This window comes from Equus quagga, chromosome 9 (genome assembly GCF_021613505.1).
Source record: "Equus quagga isolate Etosha38 chromosome 9, UCLA_HA_Equagga_1.0, whole genome shotgun sequence".
In the NCBI taxonomy this organism is placed as follows: domain Eukaryota; kingdom Metazoa; phylum Chordata; class Mammalia; order Perissodactyla; family Equidae; genus Equus; species Equus quagga.
In genome coordinates this window covers 64202918-64224599 of record NC_060275.1, presented here as the reverse complement: position 1 = coordinate 64224599, position 21682 = coordinate 64202918, and the positions used below count along the sequence as shown (strand labels likewise).

The 21682-nt window shown below is 35.6% G+C and overlaps 1 protein-coding gene across 1 annotated transcript; it reads right to left on the bottom strand.

Moving 5' to 3' along the window:
• Positions 1–4434: 4434 nt before the first annotated feature.
• LOC124244649 (olfactory receptor 6F1-like) lies at positions 4435–5394 on the bottom strand. Its single transcript, XM_046671273.1, has one exon. The coding sequence runs from the start codon at positions 5392–5394 to the stop codon at positions 4435–4437; it is 960 nt and encodes a 319-aa protein (XP_046527229.1).
• Between the last annotated feature and the right edge of the window lie 16288 nt (positions 5395–21682).

Here is a 21682-nt window from a genome sequence, read left to right as displayed (position 1 = left end):
TATTTTTTTTGTACATTCAAAATATATCTTTTTTATTCATAATTGTTAACTTTTGTCTTATTAGTTCTTTCTAAGTGAAAAAACTGACTATGAAATCCAATTATGGTTGGAAGCTTGTCCACTTGCAAACTTCACTCTTGAGAGCATGGTGGAGGGTATATGACTGGACTGAGCACTTTTAATTCCACAAAAAATGAATAAAATTTTTCCAAACCAGAAATGATTCTAAGATCTCTAAAATATCCTAAACACATCACTTGACTTTTAAGAGGATATCTGTCTAATTGCATATTAGAAAAACGTGCCAAAAAGTATGAAGGCTGGAAAGAGCGTCCAATCCTAGGGGAATTTTTAAAATACAGAACATCTTATAAACAGAATAACAAATAAAAAGCCCTCTTTACCCAGGCATCAAACATAGTTCATGACATTTAATTATAAAAGGAAAACAAGCCACAGTACAGTGCACAGACTATAATACATTTCTGTGTAGGAAGTGTTGTAAGTTCCTAGTTGTTTTATATGCCTTCTGTGACCACCCTCCCACAAAGAAAAGTTAGAAGAAATCAATAAACACTGGATCAATATACAAGAAACGACTAAGTGGTTTACCTATGTAGGCAAAGGAAAAGAGTATAGACAGGAAAAGTGAAGTATTGTAATTTCTAATTTTTATCTTCTTATATAGTTCTGATTTTTGAAACACATGACATAATTTATTCTGAGAAGTGAGATAAAACAAAGGAATTAAATTCCATATAATCATATGGATCATGTGAAACTGTAAATGAGCAAAATTTGAGTGAAAGGTACTTGGTGATTGGAAGAGATAATTTAGAGAACCTTGAGTTTTTTCAGTGAGATCAGGGTTCTGCTTTAGGAAAGTGATACCTGAGGGGAGATCTTGAAGTACCAGCAGCATGTGCTGAGGGCTGCAAGAGGGAGGGTCCATCAGAGGGAGCAGCATGTGCCAAGGAATGTGGGGAAAGTACCTGGTGAGTAGATGGCAATAAGATGACCTACTGAGACTTTAACTTTGACAAGAGAAGGAGCAAGGAAATGGGAGAGGCCAGACCACACAGGGCTTTCTAGGCTAGGATGAATGATTTAATTTACATGCTTAAAGCAGGACCAAGACATCCATCTGTTTTAAGCAGGAAGAAATCACGTTCTGATTGACACTGTAAAATGTCCACTCTGGTTGTTGTACGCAGGCCTCATGGGACCAGGTCCTGAGAGGAAGGGGTTGGACCCTTGGGGGAGATACTGTGATATCCAAATATGGACATGTGTAGCTCCGATTCTGATATTGTCCAAGGAGATAAAAATGAGTTGATGCATTTGAAAGTAATTTGCTAGCTATGAACAGTGATGGATTAGGGGATGACAGGGAAAATTTTAATAGACTTTTCCACTTAAATAATGAAGGACTGCTACACAATATAGCCATTTTTTTTCCCTTAAAGATGGTGGAAAAAAGCTGACTTCAGTTTTCTACCTGTAAGTTTCCACAATTCAAGCCTGTTTTCACAAGGAAATAATCAGTGAGGAAGGCAGATACTTTACCTGGAAATTGAGTACAGTAATATTTCAACAGAATATTTGAGTACAACATTAGTATTTAAAATATAAATGGTAACATTTATTTTAGCAAATTTACATCACAGAAAATAGTACAGCCAAATACGATGTTTACAATTTCCTAAGTCAAAAAGCTGCTTAAATACTCATAAAAGTTACCTTTATATGCATCACTATCTCAGTTTTTAAAACTATGTGTATAAGTGTATTGTCAAGAGTTAGAAAACAACTTGTAAGTAAATGCTCTCTCTATAAAATATCTTTGATCTCCTTTATGTTCTGCAAAATTTCATCAAATACTCTTGCAGTTTTATAATCAAAATAAAATTCAATATTATTTAACTTTCATTTTGACATTTTTGCATTGGGGATTTTGCATTGACTCCTGTTTGCGTTTTGTTTCATGCTGTTACGCTGCTATGAAGATCACCGGCAGCAAGATTCTGAGACTCCGTGATAACCTGCTTTAATGCAATCTGCCCAAAGGAAGCGGAATACTTATTACTGTTATCAAGTTTGCCCCTTTCCAGTGAAACCACACTTATTGCAGTTTTTGAAAGTAAGACCAAAGAGTTTACAAACACATGACAATGAGATGAAAATAAATGAGTAGGACAAAGTTCTTTTGTATGTCTTTAAATTGTAATTGGAGTAGGCACCTTACTCTTTCCTCTTTTAACTCAAAACCACCCACAGCTCCTGGCTTGCCCTAGCAAAACAAAAAAAAAAAAAAAAAAAGAAAAGACAAGAAAAATCCAATTAGAGGTTTGTGATAAATGGAATGACAAAGGGAGGAAGACTTAGATAGACATTCTGCCAGGGAACTGGAGTTGCAAAAATTACGATCGCTAATGGGATAAGAAAATTCCTCTTCAGCTGTGAGGGATTACGAACATGTCATCCCCCAAACATGCTGCTTTGGCATACTGACTTTTTGGAACTGAGAGCACTAGAGAAACAGTAGATGCAAGAAGGACTACTTGACCTCCCCTTTTCTACCCAAAAGCAGGTCAGATCATTTCCTATTGGAATGTGCTCTCCTTGTCTCAGGAAGAGAACATTCTCATTACTACAGACTGGGTTTTGATGCCAAAACAGACCTGCAAAATAAACCTACTAAAATAACTCTTCCCTTCCCTTCATTTCCCTATACATTTTCTAAGCAGTCTCCCATAATTGGCTGCTCCTTGCCCTTTTGTCTTGTCACATACCTACAATTCACTGTTCTTTATTTAAAAAGTATATAAACTTTTGAGATTAACTGCTTCTTTGGGTTCATTTTCCTTTTGAAGATACCTAAGTGCACATAAACATTAAAATAAAATATGTATGCTTTTCTCATGTTAACCTGTCTTAAGTTACTTTAATGCTGAGGCTTAGCCACAAAACCTAAGAGGGTAGGAAGAATTTTTCCTCTGCTACAGTAGGATGGCATACAGATTTAGCTGTGTGCTAAAACAGAACATTTCACTATTTGTTGTGAGACTTTGGATATAGCTTTAGATATTCTGATGGAAAATGAAGGTTTAGGAAAAATGTTGATGTATGCATTAAGTTTTTAATATCCATGGTAGGTAATTTTGACAATAATTTCCTTAAATGTGTACTGCTTTAAAAATAAAAATAATTAGACATTCAGGAAAAATATTTTTGGTTTAATATATACTAGAAAACAACATCTCAGAGTTTAAACTAAGAAAAGTTCCAAGCATTGGCATTTGCAAGAAACTCCTGATTTCATTATATTCTCTTGCCATAAAAATAGATGGTTTAAAACCTTGGTTGCCTAAAATAGTACTTCTGGTGATTTAATCTGCATACCAGGCACCCCGGGGAACTTGTTGTAATGCATAGTCTCATTCAATATGTCTAGGGTGAGATTCTGCATTTCTAACCAGCTCCCAGATGACCCTGATGCTTCAAGTCCATTGGTCACACTTTTAGGAGCAAGACTTTAGGAGGCAATCAAGTGGAGAACACTTATGCTAAAAAGTTTTGATAAGATTTATTTCTCCTAGCACTCTGATCCTCTTGTTACTAAACTGAAGTGAAATAACTGAAGAGCATAAAGCTACTTCATTAACACAGGACGGGGAACATAGTACTGGAAAACCTTCTTTTTCCAATTTTTTCCTCTCTCTCTGAATTGAATTAGTTCATGCTGAAATGATTCTTTTCTTGAATATTTTATGAGAATCTCACAGTGCTGACACTTGTTTTACTGTGTTAGCCCATTCTTGTACTGTCCAGTCCTAAGATTTTCCTTTTTTCCCTCCACTTATTAACCTTATTACCTCTGTTAATATTTTGAAATCCATTTATATTATCCAGAAAATCCCTTATCCAATATTTCTCAACAAAATTCTCCAGTTGTGTTTACATTCATGATTAAATCAACATCTGTGCTTAAGGATAGTGCCTGGTTCATCACATGTGTTTGATAAGTGTTTATCGAGATAATTATTCAAGCTTCAAAGTGATGTTTGTAATAGCCCATCTACCAGATGGAGTAACACTGCTCCATTTAACAGAAACAACTTTTGGCCCATGGTTACTATTAAGGTGTAAATTATGAAAACATTCAAATGAAATATTATATGGGACTAAATCGTCATATTTTCTGATTGTTAATGCTTTATGTTCAGGGAGCTTGTGTTCTCTCTCTATCACTATGTCATTCCACTAAAACATACTTAAACACAGTAATTATAGAATATCTATTACAGTAGAATTCAAAAGTGCCGAGAGATGTCTGTATTAGGTGGTATCAATTTTACAACATAATTTTCAAGACTTACCATTTGCAAATATGGCTTGAGAATCCATTCTAAACTGCTCATTCTTGTTGATCTCTCAAATCCCTCTCATGTTTCTGACCAAGAGCAATCTCCTTTGTGCTAGAACTTTCCTGAAAGCTTTCTTCACATCTTTGTTTCTCAGGGTGTATATGAGAGGATTTGCCACTGGGGTGACCACACAGTAGAACACTGAGACCACCTTACCAATGGTGAAGTTGTATTTGGCTGGGGGGGGGACATAGGTGAAGATAATGGTGCCATAATAGATGGTGACCACAGTGAGGTGGGAGGCACAGGTGCAGAAAGTTTTCTTCTTAGCATCCCTGGAAGACAGTCTAGTTATTGTGACCACAATATGGCTGTAGGAGGACATGGTGAGAAGGAAAGAACTTAGAATCACGATAGAGCTACATGTGTAGCCCAAGGCCTCCACCAAGAATGTGTCTGAGCAAGACAGTTTAAAAATGGGATCTGAGTCACAAAAGAAATGGTTGATCTTCCGGGGGCCACAAAAGTTTAGATGAGAGATGAGTATGGTAGGTAGCAGAGGGGCAATGAAGCCTCCAACCCAAGATCCAGCTGAAAATTGCAGGCACACTGGAATACTCATGAGGAGTGAGTAATGTAGAGGGCTGCAGACAGCCAGGTACCGGTCATAGGCCATGACTGCCAGCAGGATGCACTCTGTAGCTCCCATGGAGAAAAAGAAGTAGTACTGAGTTATACAACCAGAAACAGAGATGGTGACAACCTGTGAGAGGCAGGTGGCCAGCAATTTAGGCACTGTGGCTGTGGTGTACCAGATCTCTAGGAAGGACAAATTTCCCAAGAAAATGTACATGGGTGTTTGAAGTGTGGAATCCATCAGAACAATAAAAATGATGAGGGTGTTTCCCATGAAGGAGAACAGATATACAGTGAGAAACATCACAAACAATGTGAGCCGCAGAGACAGAACACCAGAAAACCCAAGAAAAATGAACTCGGTCACTGCTGTTTTGTTTGTTACATCCATGGCTCATCTTCTCTGATCTGGAATGAACCAACAATGCCCAGAGTGTGGCAGATGAGCAAGAATGGAATATTTTCATGTTCCTTTATTTTGTGATGATAATGGATCTCTAATAATAATAAAGATGAATGACTGACCAAAACATATTGGCATCTTTATAAACATTTTACATTGCTTGACTCAGTTGACTTACGACATAAATCTCCAAGGTAAACAGTCTAGTAATCTACCTTACAAATGAAGAAACTAAGGAAGTGAATATTTTTTCCAGAGTTACATCACTTTAAATGGTGGGGCAGATGGTACCCAAGTAGATTTTTTAAAAGATCACAGTTCAAGCGAATACATAAAATATGGCTATTGGAAAAACATGACATTGTCCCATCACTAGTGATTTCACATCATAGAAATTAGAAGGTGGTAAAGAAAGCGACAGCATGCAGATCAGAGGCCAGTGGATGGGGTGGGGCTCTCAGAATGGAGTTCCTAGGTCACACTAGTTGCATTATGAAGACACACTGTTGCCTACAATTTTACATCTATGAGCTTGGTTATATGCCTCATTTAGGGTTTGGTGGGAGATTAGTACAGGGATGAATTTTATCTCCAGAAAACAAAACAGAGAGTAGGATACAATATATACGTGGAAACTTTTTTCCCATAAATATTCTTTTAACTTTCCTAATCTTGGTTTGTTTTCAGAAATAGTGCATCCAGCAGTTTTCCTACATTGGTTAGGAACAGTCAAGCAAATAATTTAAATTCAGAAACCCATTCATTCTTCATTGGACATAGAGTTTTTTTTCCAAATCTTGGCTATTTTGAAAGAACCCTTAATATGAGATATACTCACTTACCAATTTTTAGTGTACCGAATAGTATTTATAATTATGGTTATATGAAGTGTTTTTGCCAAAATAAAAATACATAAATCCTTTTTTTAGAGGAACAAAGTTTTCCAATGGGTGTATTCACGTACAAATGTGTTTTAGTGCCAAACTATCTAGACGGTAAGTATTCAGCAGAAAAAGATTCTTAGTACCCATAATAAAAATTTTATCATATATGTAAAATATATTTTTCATTATATTTTAAGAAGTCCCTGTGGTAAAGATACAGACTTGATATCTCCTATATCACAACGAAAAAAGTAGACGAAAGAAACATGAAGGCAATTCGGTTCATGTCTAAAAATTCCTGTGTTAAACATTTATGGAAGTTTTGAATCATAAAACTCTATTTTAAAAATGTATATAGGCTTTATGCCACAGCATTAATGCTTCCTGTGATGTGTTGGTGATTGAATGGTGTATATATAGATCATACTTATAAACTTGACTCTTTAATCAAGTCTAGTAATTTCTATTTTATATATACATAATATATATTTTATATATATGTTTTATATACATGAAAAATATATATATAAAATAGAAATTACTAGTTAGACTTGGTTAAAGAGTCAAGTTATGTTAACATGGTTAAGGGATATTTTATTTGTCCCACTAAAGCAACCTGGAGATATTTATCTCCTACAAATCCTAACATTTTTGCCATATTACTCTGAGTAACAAAAATAAAGTGCGCTTTTCACAGACTATAGCACTATTCAAAAAGATTTAAAAAAATATTACGACTAGAAATCAACCTAGAATTTATCATTGAAGAAAAGCATTTAAAGGAAAGAACTCGGGCTAATTTCTTAAAACATTTTTTTCTGAGTTTGATTCTCTGGTTCTACAAGAAAATTATTAACATTTTTATTATCTGTGTAAGACAAAAGTCCAAAGTCTCTCATTGTGATTATTAAATGGGTATTTCATGACCATTTTTCTCCTAGCATTAACCAAAAGAAAACAAAAATTATTTGGAAAGGATATAAGTAGTTCTTTGACAATGGAAGCAAGCCAACATCATTCCAAAGAGAAAATCTCTCTTCTTTTCCTAAAAAATCTCACAGTTATCTACTTCTATCTTTTGTAAAAATCCCAAGCTGTATATAACATTAGAAGAGCACTAGATGATTGAGAAAATTAATTTTAAATTATCTATTACTTCCATAAAAATAAAATAACTTTTAAATATGAAGAACTTATATATGTTAAAATTTATTTAGTGGTTTTAATTTATAAGCTATAATTGCTTATACTATGTGCTAAATGAAGGTCTGAGGAAGAATATTGCCTCAGATTACAGAAGTTTCCAAAATTATAAAAGCACTGCTATGTAACTCCATTGCTTTCTAGGTAAGTGAGAAATAACAGCAATTACATCCCCCCAGGTATACTCACAGCCTTTATTCTGTATGGTTATTTTCAGGAATGGAATGTTACTAACTATATTTTCTTTGACTCTCCTTTTCAGCTGTGTGTTAGAGCACACTGTATTCAATTTGTTCATGAGGGAAAGAAGTTAAAAATCTCCTCCCTTCTGTACTGGCTGTTTCACACCATCTGTGCCATAGATAAACACCAAATTCCTTGTGTTTTTTCCCCTGTAGGCAGGATGCAGCTAAACACATGATCTGAGATTCCCGTTGAGAGGTGTGTTACAATTTCATCAGCCTTGAGCCTTGAGCCTTGGAAATATGCCCTCTGCCTTGGGACATCCACAAAGATTCCCTCAGAACTTTCCTATGGAGAGGGTCAGAGTAGTCTCCCATTGGGACCAAAGGAAGAACAAAGCAAATGTGGGAAGTACTAGAAATGTCTTCACAGGAACTGAAGGAATTGATTTCTAAGTGGCTTCATTAGTTGCCACTGCACATGGTGTTCACCCTTCAAAAAATGATTGCAGAATTGTATCCCTCCATATTTCAGCCCCCACAGGCATGGCCAGATGACTGTATTCTCTAGCACACAAAGTAGGCACGAGATCAGCATTTATAAGACTTCCTTTGCAATAAAAGAGTTATAAAACAAACAAACAAAAAACCCAAAGAACAGCACTGGCATAGCATCTCTTTGTAGCAAATAAATCAGCTAAAAACATTTACCAGGTGTGTGTGGAAAACAATGCTGCTCAGTGTAGTGGATATTGAGGTTGAGTCATTTCACAGAAAGTTTAAGTTACAGGAGCATAGTGAATGTGTGAAGAGGGTATGCAAGACTGACAATCCTTGGGGCACAAAAAGATGAGAATGACAATCTAGATGACTGAATAAAGTAAATCTAGAGGACGCCCACGGATGTGTGGTGAAGATGGAACTTAGAACACAAGTTTGAGCTTGTTCATGTTAGTGAAGGGAAATAATGTTTTGGTCAACGTACTGTTTGAGAAAGTGGGTTATCCTATGTGTAAAAAAACCCCCACAAAACTCAATCCTTGTGCATAAATACCAAGTGGATCAAACCTTCAGGCAAAAAGGGAAGAAATTGCAAACCAGTGATTGTCATTGAGAAAGTGGAAGGTATCAGGAGATATTTGAAAATGTGTGGAGGCAGCTTGTTTGAAACAACATGGGATGTTCGTGTCATGTATTGACATGAGCATGAAGATTGTAAATTATCTAGAGATGCCAAATACCCTACAGAAGTTATTAATAGTGATCCCACTGAGAATCACTGATTTAAAGGCAATAGAAGAGGATAAATTTTTAAAAGAAAATTTTGCTTCATTGAGGTCACATTAATTTATGTAAATTTCAGGTGTACATCAATATTTACCCAAGGAACATGAAAACACTAATTCAAAAATATATATGCAACCCTATGTTCATTGCAGCATTATTCACAATAGCCAAGACATGGAAGCAACTTAAAATAGAATTTTTGAGCTATAATTGACATCCTATAAATTACACTTATTATGAGTATAGAGTTCAATGAGTTTTGATAAATGTATACACACATGTAACCACAACCACAATCATGAAATATAGCACTCTGATCTACTGCAGAAAGTTTCCTCATGCCCCAAGCACTCAAGTCATTTCTTCCCTTAGACCCAAGCAATTATTGCTCTTGTTTTGTCACTATAGCTTAGCTTTGTTTTGTTTAGATTGTCATAGAAACAGAATCATAGAACATATATTCTTTTATGTCAGCCTTTTTTCATTTACAGTCATGCATTAGAGATTGAATCACACCGTTGTGTGTGTGTGTTTTACATCTGTTGCCAATTTTACTCTTTTTGTTTGAGTAAGATTGTCGCTGAGCTAACATCTGTGCCAGTCTTCCTCTGTTTCGTATGTGGGATGCTACCACAGCATGGCTTGATGAGCAGTGTATAAGTTCCTGCCCAGGATCCAAACCCATGAACCCTGGGCTGGAGAAGTGGAGCACACAAACCTACCCACTATGCCACCAGGCCGGCCCCTTGTTGTGTGGTTTAAGTCTGTCCTTCTTTATTGCTGAGGTGTAACCTATAGAAGACATATACCAAACTTCATCCATTTACTTATTGGTAAATATTAAGATCACTTCAAATTTGGAGTTATTAAGAATAAAATTGCTATGAACTTTCATGTACAAATTTTTGTATACAGATATGTTTCCTTTGCCTTGAATAAAAGCTAGAATTGTAATTTCTGGGTCATAGGGTAAGTATCTACTTAAATTAATGAGAAATTGCTAAAACTTTTCTAAAGTTGTTGCAACATTTTACATTCCCATCAGCAGTGACGAGTGTTCCACTGTCCACATCCTCACCAATGCTTGATATTGTCCCTCTTTAATTTTAGTTGTTCTAGTGAGTGTGTAGTGTTTTCATGTGTCACTTTGCATTTTTCTTACAGCTTATGTTAGTGAGAATCTTTTCATGTGTTCACTGACCAATCTTATGAAACTTTCATTAAGTGTTTAAATTATGTGAATTTAAAAATAGATTGTTTATTTGCAAATTAGTATGCTCTATTAGTTATATATAAGTGTATTTGTGTTTATTCTTTTCCAATTTTTGGCTTGTTTTCTATTCTCTTACCACTGATTTCTAAACAGCAAAAGATTAAATTTGATGAAATCAATATAATTTTTATTTTTCATGATTAATGCTTTTTGATGTGGGTCTTATATAAGACTTAGACTATTCCGGTTTCATGTAGATGTTCTTCTCTATTTTCCTCTGGAAATTATATGGTTTTGCCTTTTATATTTAGATCAATGATCCTTGTCTAGTGAATTTTTTGCAAGGTATGAAGTAACATTAGATATTCTAGTTTTTCTTCCTTTACAGATTTTCTATACTATTTTAACAAATAAAAATCTTTCCCAATTGAATTTACTAGGCCCATTTAAAAAAAATAGGTTGACTATAAATTTGTGGGTCTATTCTTGAACTCTTTACATGATCTATTTGTTTCTATTTATGCAAATACAGTCTTGGCTAACATTCCTCAATAACCAGTCGGGAAATAAGGTAGTTAAAGTGCTCCAATTTGGTTTTCTTTTTCAAAATTATTTAGTCTGATCTAAATCTTTGGATTTCCATACACATTTCAGGAGCAGCAAACCAATTTACATACACACGAGCCTTCTGGGAATTTGAGTCTCCTGATGCATGAACATGCTATATCTGGCCATTTATTCAGCTTTCTTTAATTTCTCTTGCAGTATTTTGTAATTTTACATGCAAATGTCTTCCACATACTTTGTTAATTTTCCTGTATATTTTATATTTTGATGTTATTAGAGTGTTTTAACTAATTGCATTTTCTAAAAGTTCGTTCTTGTTAGGATGTAAAATAAAAATTGATTTTTGTATAATGACCTTGTCATCTGTGATCTAACTAAATTCAATGTCTACTTAAAGTAGTTTTCTTTGCATATTTTTGTGGTTTCCTATTTACAAAATAATATTATTTACAAATAAAGATTTATTCTGTCTTTCTAATCGATATACCTTCTTTCAAGTGTGTCTTTATTTCCTTTGTTTGTCGTCTTACACTTCCTAGGACCTTGAATGAAACAATGAGATTGGATATCTTTGACTTGTACCTAATCATAAAAGAAGAGATTCAGTTTTTTACCATTAATTATGATCTTAGGAACAGGTTTTTTTTCCCCCATATAATTTTATTTCGATCATAAAGGTTTATAACTTGTGTAATTTCAGGTGTACATTATTGCTTATCAATTCCTGAATATACTTCATCATGGTCACCCCAAGTAGTCTAATTTTTCTCCATCATCATATGTATGTGTCCCTTTATCCCTTTCTCCCACCCCCTAAACCTGCTTCTCCTCTGGTAACCACTAATATGTTTTCTTTACCCATGTGTTTGTTACCTTCCACATATGAGTGAAATCATGCAGTGTTTATCTTTCTCTGTCTGGCTTACTTCACTTAACATCATACCCTCAAGTTATATCTATGTTGTTGCAAATGGGATGATTTTTTCTTTTTTATGGCTGAATAGTATATATATATATACCACATCTTTTTTATCCATTCTTCTGTAGAAGGGTATTTGGTTGCTTCCACACCTTGGCTATTGTGAATAATGCTGCAATGAACATAGGGGTGCATAATCTCTTTGGATAATTGATTTCAAGATCTTGGATAAATACCCAGAAGTGGGATAGCTGGATTGTATGGTATTCCTATTTTTAGCTTTTTGAGAAATCTGCATAGTCTTTTCCATAGTGGCTGCACCAGTTTTCATTCCCAAGAAGAGTGTATGAACGTTCCCTTTTCTCTACATCCTCTCCAACATCTTTTGGTTTCTGTCTTGGTAATTATATCTATTCTGACAGGTGTAAAGTGATATTTCATTGTAGTTATTTTTTTATTGCATTCATAATAGTTTACATCAATGTGAGGTTTCAGTTGTACATTATTTATTGACAGGCACAACATAAATGCTCCCCATCACCCCCTGTGCCCACCTCCATCCCCCTTTGCCTGGTAACCACTGAACTGTTTTCTTTCTCCATGTATTTGTTTATATTCCACATATGAGTGAAATCATCTGGTGTTTGTCTTTCTCAGACTGGCTTATTTCGCTTAGTGTGATTCCCTCTAGGTCCTTCCATGTTATTGCAAATGGGATGAATTTGTATTTTTTTTCTGGCTGAGTAGTATTCCATTGTATATATGTATATATACACCACATCTTCTTTATCCAATCAACAGTCAATGGGCACTTGGGTTGCTTCCATGTCTTGGCTGTTGTGGATAGTGTTACAATGAACATAGGGGTGCATATGTTACTTTGGGTTGTTCATTTCAAATTGTTTGGGTAGGTACCCAGTAGTGGGATAGTTTGATTGCATGGTAGTTGTATTTTTAATTTTTTGATAAATGCCCATACTGTTTCGCATAGTGGCTGCCCCAGTTTGCGTTCCCACCAGCAGTGTGTGAGTGTTCCCTTTCTCTACCTCCTCTCCAACACTTGGTATTTTTTGTCTTGGTAATTATAACCATTCTGACAGGTGTAAGGTGATAGTTCCTTGTAGTTTTGATTTGCGTTTGCCTAATAATTATTGATGTTGAGCATCTCTTCATGTGCCGATTGGCCATCTGGATATCTTCTGTCGAAAAATATCTGTTCATATCCTCAGCCCATCTTTTGATTTGGTTGTTCCTTTTTTTGTTGTTGAGTTGTGTGAGTTCTTTATATATTTTGGAAATTTTCCCTGTGTTGGACACATGATTTTCAAATATTTTCTTTCAGTTGGTGGTTTGTCTTTTCATTTTGTTGAAGGTTTCCTTTGATGTGCAGGAACTTTTTAGTCTGATATACTCACATTTGTTTATTTTTTCTTTTCTTTCTCTTCCCTGAGTAGACATGATATTATAAGAGATGCTTCTGAGACTGATGTCAAAGAGTGTACTACTTATATTACCTTCCAGGAGTTTCATGAGTTCAGGACTTATCTTCAAGTCTTTGATCCATTTTAAGATTACTTTTGTGCATAGTGTAAATAATGGTCTACTTTCATTCTTTTGCATGCGGCTGTCCAGTTTTCGCAACAGCATTTATTGAAGAGACTATCTTTTCTCCATTGTATGTTCTTGGTACCTTTGTCAAAGATTAGCTGTCCGTAGACGTGTGGTTTCATTTCTGGTCTTTCAGTTCTGTCCCATTGATCTATGTGCCTGTTTTTGTACCAGTAGTATGCTGTTTTGATCACTATGGCTTTGTAGTATGTTTTGAAGTCAGAGATTGTGATGTCTCCAACTTTGTTCTTTTTTTCTCAGTATTGCTACAGCAATTCGGGGTCTTTGATTGTCCCAGGTGAATTTTAGGATTCTTTGCTCTATTTCTGTGAAGAATGTCATTGGGATTCTGATTGGGATTGCATTGAATCTGTAGATTGCTTTGGGTAGTATGGACATTTTAACTATGTTTATTCTTCCAATCCATGTTCATGGAATTTCTTTCCATCTCTTTATGTCATTATTTATTTCTTTCAATAATGTCTTATAGTTTTAATTGTATAAGTCCTTTGCCGCCTTAGATAAATTTATTCCTAGGTACTTCATTCTTTTTTTTTGAGATTGTAAATGGAATTGTATTTTTGAGTTGTCTTTCTGTAAGTTCGTTATTAGAGTACAGAAAGGCAACTTATTTTTGTAAGTTTATTTTGTATCCCACAACTTTACTGTAGTTGTTAATTATTTCTAATAGTATTCCAATGGATTCTTTAGGGTTTTCTATATATAAGGTCATGTAGTCTGCAAACAGTGAGAGTTTCACTTCTTCACTCCCTATTTGGATTCCTTTTATTCCTTTTTCTTGCCTAATTGCTCTGGCCAAAACCTCCTGTACTATGTTGAATAAGAGTGGTGATAGTGGGCCTCCTTGTTTTGTTCTTGTTCTCAGAGGGATGGCATTCATTTTTTTCCCCATTGAGTATGATGTTGGCTGTGGGTTTGTCATATACGGTCATTATGTTGAGGCAATTTCCTTCTATCCCCATTTTGTTCAAAGTTTTTGTCATAAATATGGCTGTTGGATGTCGTCAAATGCTTTCTCTGCATCTATTGAGATGATCGTATGGTTTTTATTCCTCATTTTGTTGATGTGATGTATAACATTGTTTGATCTGTGGATGTTGAACCATCTCTGTGTCCCTGGAATAAATCCCACTTGATCATGATGTATGATCTTTTTGATGTATTGCTATATTCAGGTTGCCAATATTTTGTTGAGGATTTTTGCATCTATATTCATTAGTGATATTGGGTGGTAGTTTTCCTTTTTTTGTATTGTCTTTGTCAGGCTTTGGTATCACAGTGATTTTGGCTTTGTACAATGTGTTAGGAAGCATCCCATCTTCCCTAATTTTTTGGAATAGCTTGAGAAGGATAGGTAGTAAATCCTTTCTGAATGTTTGGTAGAATTCCCCAGGGAAGACATCTGGTCCTGGGCTTTTATTCTTTGGGATGCTTTTGATTAGTTTCAATATCTTTACTTGTGATTTGTCTATTCAGATCCTCTATTTCTTCTGATTCAGCTTTGAGAGGTTGTAAGATTCTAAGAATTTACCCATTTCCTCTAGATTGGCCATTTTGTCAGCATATAGCTTTTTGCAATATTCTCTTATAATCCGCACTTCTGTGGTATCCTTTGTTATTTCTTCTCTTTCATTTCTAATTTTATTTATCTGAGCTTTCTCTCTTTTTTCTTTGTAAATCTGGCTAGGGGGTTGTCAATTTTATTTATCTTCTCAAAGAACCAACTCTTTGTTTCATTGATCTTTTCTACTTCCTCTTTTGTTTCATTAGCATTCATTTCTGCTTTGATTTTTATTATTTCTCTCCCACTGACATTGAGCTTTGTTTGTTTTTCTTTTTCTAATTCAATTTTGTGTAGTTTGAGATTGCTTATTTGGGTTTTTTCTTGTTTGTTAAAGTGAGCCTGTATTGTGAAGACTTTCCCTCATAATATGGCTTTTGCTGCATCCCACATGAGGTGGTATGGTATGTTTTCATTTTCATTTGTCTCCAGATTTTTTTATTTCTCCTTTAATTTCTTCAATGATCCATTGTTTATTCAATAGCATGTTGTTTAGTCTCCACATCTTGGTCCTTTCCTCAGCGTTTTTCTTGTAATTAATTTCTATCTGTATAGCATTGTGATTGGAAGAGAGGCTTGTTATTATTTCAATCTTCTTAAATTTATTGAGGCTTGCCTTGTTTCCCAACATATGGTCTATTCTGAAAATGTTCTGTGCACACTTGAGAAGAATGTGTATTCTGCTGTTTTTGGATGGAGTGTTCTATGTATGTCTATTAAGTCTGTCTCGCCTAGATTTTCATTAATTTCACTGTTTCCTTGTTGACTTTCTGTCTGGATGATCTATCCATTGATGTGAGTGGAGTGTTGAGGTCCCCTACTATTATTGTCTTATTATTAATGTCTTCTTTTAGGTTTGTTGATAGTTGCTTTATGAACTTGGGTGCTCCTGTGTTGGGTGCATAAATATTTGCAAGTGTTATTCCTTCTTTCACTTTTTTTTATTGAGTTATTGATAGGTTACAATCTTGTGAAATTTCAATTGTACATTAATGTTTGTCAGTCATTTTGTAGGTGCACCACTTCACCCTTTGTGCCCACCCCCCACCCCACCTTTCCCCTGGTATCCACTAAAGTGTTCTTAGTCCATAATTTTAAATTCCTCATATAAGTGGAGTCATACACAGATTATCTTTCTCTCGCTGGCTTATTTCACTTAACATAATTCTTTCAAGGTCCATCCATGTTATTGCAAATGGAATGATTTTGTTCTGTTTTGCAGCTGAGTAGTATTCCATTGTATATATGTACCACATCTTCTTTATCCATTCGTCTGTTGCTGGACACTTAGGTTGCTTCCACGTCTTGGCTATTGTAAACAGTGCTGCAATAAACATTGGGGTGCATAGGACTTTTGGGATTGCTGACTTTAAGCTCTTTGGATAAATACCCAGTAGTGGGATGGCTGGATCGTATGGTAGTTCTATTTTTAATTTTTTGAGGAATCTCCATACTGTTTTCTATAGTGGCTGCACCAGTTTGCATTCCCACCAGCAGTGTATGATGGTTCCTTTTTCTCCGCAACCTCTCCAACATTTGTTGCTATTAGTTTTAGATATTTTTCTCATGCTAACGGGTGTAAGGTGATATCTTAGTGTAGTTTTGATTTGCATTTCCCTGATGATCAGCGATGATGAGCATCTTTTCATGTGCCTATTGGCCATCAGTATATCTTCTTTGGAGAAATGTCTGTTCATGTCTCCAGCCCATTTTTTGATTGGGTTGTTTGATGTTTTGTTGTTGAGTTGCGAAAGTTCTTTATATATTATGGATATTAAGCCTTTGTCAGATAATGACTTGCAAATATTTTTTCCCAATTAGTGGGTTGTTTTTTTGTTTCAGTCCTGCTTTCATTTGCCTTGAAGAAGCTCTTTAATCTGATGAAGTCCCATTTGTTTAATCTGATGAAGTCCCATTTTTCTTTCTATTGTTTCCCTGTGTTATTCCTTCTTGATGGAGTGTCCCTTTGATCATTATATACTGCCCCTCATTGTCTCTCTTTGTCTGACTTATCTCGAAGTGTACTTTGTCTGATATAAGTATTGCAACACCTACTTTCTTATGTTTGTCATTAGCTTGGAGCATCATCTTCCATCCCTTCATTCTGAGCCTGTGCTTGCTGTTGGAGCTAAGATGTGTTCCCTGGAGGCAGCATATTTTTGGCTCTTGTTCTTTAATCCATCTCACCACTCTGTGTCTTTTTATTGGAGAATTCAATCCGTTTACTTTTAGGGTGATTATCAATATATGAAGGCTTAATATTGCCATTTTTCCACTTGTTTTCCAGTTCTCCTGCATTTTGTTTGTTTCTAGTCCTGTGTATTTTGGTCTACCAATCCAGTTATGTAGTTTTTTATGTTGTGTTTCTTTGTTTTCTCCTTATTTGTTATTTGTTTCTCTGTTCTGCTTTTGTTGTTTAGTGGTTACCCTGAGATTTGTATCAAGATCTCATGGATAAGATAGTCCCTTTTCTGATGGCCTCTACTTTCCTTATACTAAACCAATTCAATCCCTTTCCTTTTTCCCTCCTAAGTTGTTTTTCTCACATCTTACTCCATATTGTGTTGTGAGTTTGTAGTCAAAATGACTAGATTATCTTTGTTCTTGGTGTTTTCCTTCCCTTTGTCTTTAATGTTATACTTGAGTATTTGCTATGCTGCTCTGATTCTATCTACCTATTTAACTCCTTACTCCATGCTTTGTAACCCCTTTCTCCCTTTTTTTCATGTATGAGGGCCTTCTTGAGGATTTCTTGTAGGGGGTGTCTCATGGCTATGAACTCCCTTAGCTTATGTTTGTCTGGGAAAATTTTTATTTCTCCATCATATCTGAAAGATATTTTCACTGGATAGAGTATTCTTGGCTGAAATTTTTGTCCTTCAATGATTTGAATATGTCATTCTGGGCTCTTTTAGCCTGTAAGGCTTCTGCAGAGAAATCCGTTGAAAGCCTGTATGGGGTACATTTGTAGGTTATTTTCTTCTGCCTTGCTGCCCTTACTGTTCTTTCTTTGTCATTCACTTTTGCCAGTTTCACTACTAGATGCCTTGCAGTAGGTCTTTTTACACTGACATATTTAGGAGATCTGGCAGTCTCTTCCATATGGATTTCCCTCCCTAGACTTGGGAAGTTCTCTGCTATTATTTCTTTGAACAAGCTTTCCTCTCCATTCTCTTTCTCGAATACCTATAATTCTTATGTTGCATTTCCTCATTGAGGGATATTTCTCAGAGACTTTCTTCATTTCTTTTTAGTCTTAGTTCTCTCTCTCCTCCTCTATCTGGAGCATTTCAACATGTCTATTTTTGATTATGCTGATACACTCCTCTACGAGGTCAGCACAATCATTCAGGGAATCCATATTTTGTTTTATTTATTACACAGCATCTTTCATCTCTAATATTTCTGATTGATCCTTCTTTATAGTTTTAATCTCTTTTGTGAAGTAGCTCCTGAAGTCATTGAATTGTTTCTCTACATTCTCTTTTACCTAATTGAGTTTTTTGATGATAGCTATTTTGAATTCACTGTTGTTTAGCTTACATATTTCTGTGTCCTCAGGACTGTGTTCTGGGCACTGGTCATTTTCTCTCTGGTCTGGAGATCTAATATAGTGTTTGATATTTGCTAGAGTCTGTTTTTTCACATTCTGGCTTCATTTGGTTGCAGTTACCACCTATAACCACTGGGTGGGAGTCAAGAGCCCTCTGCCTTCACTGGAGATCCCAAGCAGTGGAGCCAGTGTTGAGAGGGTGGGCAGAGAGGTGCTTTCTCCTGTGTGCACTCCTCTGGGCTTTTTGCTCTCCCTATCTGTTCTCCTGGGATGTTGGCTTGATCAGGTCACCCCCTCCCCCCCGTGAAAGCTTTTGCCCAAGGAGAGGGCTTCCCTCTAGGATGCAAGGGCCCTAGGGAGTCCTTTATGTTCCCATGAATGAACGTCCCATCCCACATGCCTTCCCTTTGAGATCCTCCTGTGGTCCAAATTGCAGTCTTTAGGGGAGGGAGCAAAGGTTTCTCTTACTCTGGTCTAGCTCTGAGGGGGGCTTCAGGCTTTCCCCCCTCCATTGTATGGCTGTGTGGGTCTCTCAGACATCTTTTGTTTTGTGTTTGGATGTCCTCTGTTGGAGTATGGATTTTTTTCATTGTATACTAGAGGGGAGGGAAAGATTTCTGAGACATCTCACTCCACCATGGTGCTGACATCACTCCTGGCCAGAATTTTTGCATATTCATCATAGCCTATCCAAACACTAATGACCTGATAACAAAAAGAGTTACACTAAATTTTTAAACTATTAAAAAATACTCCTGTTATAGCTTGTTTATCTCAAAAGGGGGTTCTGGCAACACTTTATATTTTTTTTTCTGTGGTGGACAAATTGAATGTGCTTGGATAATGATAAAAATGATGAACAGGGCACTTTTCTACATTCTAAGGAGTTTTTGATCATGGCAAAGTCTTCCACCTCTCCATGATGTGGTTTAGCCAGTATAAATACACTTATGTCTTGTGCATTTAAGGGGCCTCACTTGCCCTGTAGAAAGCAATGACTGTCAACCTCAATGAGGACATCATAAAGTTGACAGCATTTAACTTTATTCTCCTAATGATAAAGTAGTCAAATTACCAACACTTGCTTCACAGAAGATATGGGAAAAATTATAGGAGAAAAGATAGATAAAACCTAAGTGAAAAAATGTTTGACTTAGAGGTGAGACATATATTTTTATTTCGGTTGATTAAATAATATAATAATGTGAATTCATCCCAAATAAATCAATTCATTCACAATCAATATAAAGGACACTTTGTTTTGGAAACAGAAAAAAATATTGTGAAGCTCCTATGAATGGTGGAAGGAATAAAATCCATGAGATGACCAGGATATTTTAAGGAAAAAACAAAGTATAATAAAATGGCTTATTATAATCAGGGCTTACAAGATGTCATATTACATAACTAAATTAATATAAGTTAAACCATACAATTGGTAATATTTTATTATTTTCACCAACAAAAATGTCCATTTCATGTGTTTAAATATAACACATTTTTAATGACTTGGTATAAACTGAATAATTTTGAGAAGTACGATATGAAGAGCCTAGATTTCCTTGAATAGATTGTTAGTTGAAATATGGATAGTAAAGATGCTGCTGGTGAGAGAGTTCACAAGGAAATTAAGAGAATTATAGAGGAGACCTAAATTACCTTAGAGAAAGCCTAAATGTCTGGTGAAAAGATGACATTGGGAAACAGCTGAATGTGTGGCTATGCTACCTCTTGCCCAAACATTGTCAAGATCAAAAGGTCACCATATTAAGTCACAAAAGAAGGGTTTTCTTTACAGATATTTTCAATCAAACTAGACCTGGAGGAAGGTGAAGAACCTGTATCTCAGCCATCACAACAAAAGCAAAACTCCAGAAGAGACCACCTCAAAACTATTTGACTCTTGTCTAATGAAGTTATTCCCACACAGAATCCATGCAAGGTCCACCAGCTTCTTGAGAATGTTAGGTCAAGAGAACACTGCCAGTTGGGACTGAAATACACAGACAGAACAGAAAATAAAGGAATGCTTTTGTTGGCATGAAGCTGATGATACAGCTACTCCTCTATGTGTACTAGCCTTCGAGAAGATAAGACGACTCAGAAGCTGGAACCAGGAGCCTGGATGGAATAACTAAGAGCACAGAGAGTGAAACCAGGAGCTCAGAAGACAGCGCTGAGAGCTCAGAGCACTAAACGTGGAGGGTTATTCACAGCCTTGAAACCTAATCAAGGGGTTTTTAGTCTTTTAAAAGAAAGTTTACATATGCAATAAATATAGGAAATTTTTCTCTAATTTACAATTAATCAAGTAATTGCAAAGGAAAAGAATTGGGTAGGTTGTTTTCACTCAGATTAACAATTTATACAGATTAATAATAATCATTTTAACAAGTGTTTAGGATACCATGCCAATAAGTGACTGAACTTTGAACTGATGCAAAATTTTTAAAGAGTAGTTATGTAATGTCTTCAGGATAATATTTCTAGGTATATGCAACTCACCTGTTTAATTTTTGTCTTTAATTAAGCTTTTTATTCTGTGATAATAATAGAGTTACATGCAATTGTAAGAAAGAATACAGGGATCTCCCATATACCATACACTAAGTTTTCCCATCGATAACATTTTACAAAATTCTAGCCCAATATTACCAACAGATATTGACACTGGTAGAGTCAAGAAGAACATTTCCTAGACCACAAGGACTCTTCATGTTGCCTTTTAAGAGGTCCATCCACTTCACTCTTACACCAACGCTTCCTAATCCTGCAACTATTAATCTTTTCTCTTTTTCAATAATTTTGTCATTTTAAAACATAAGTGAGACCACAGAGTATATAACGTTTTGAGATTGGCTTTCTTTCATGCTGCATAATCCAAGTTCTTGTGTATACCAGTAGTTGCTAAGAAATATTCCCTCATACGGATGTATGACAGTTTGTTTAACATTGACTTGTAGAAGGACATGAGGGATATTCCCAGTTTGAGGTTATTATGAATAAAGCAGACATAAACATTTTTGTATAGTTTGTGTGTGTGTGTGTGTGTGTGTAGAAAAGTCCTTGTGTATCTGGCATAGACGCCCAGGAGTGGAATTGCTGTGATTTTGGTGGTTGCACGTTTAGCTGTTTTGTCCTGTTTTTTAAAAAAATAATTACACAAAACAAAACAAAACAAAAAACACCTGCTAAACCCTCCCAGGGTGACTGTACCATTTTAGCGTCATGTCAGCAGTGTGTGTGTGATCCAGTCACTTTGCACTCTTGCCGAAATT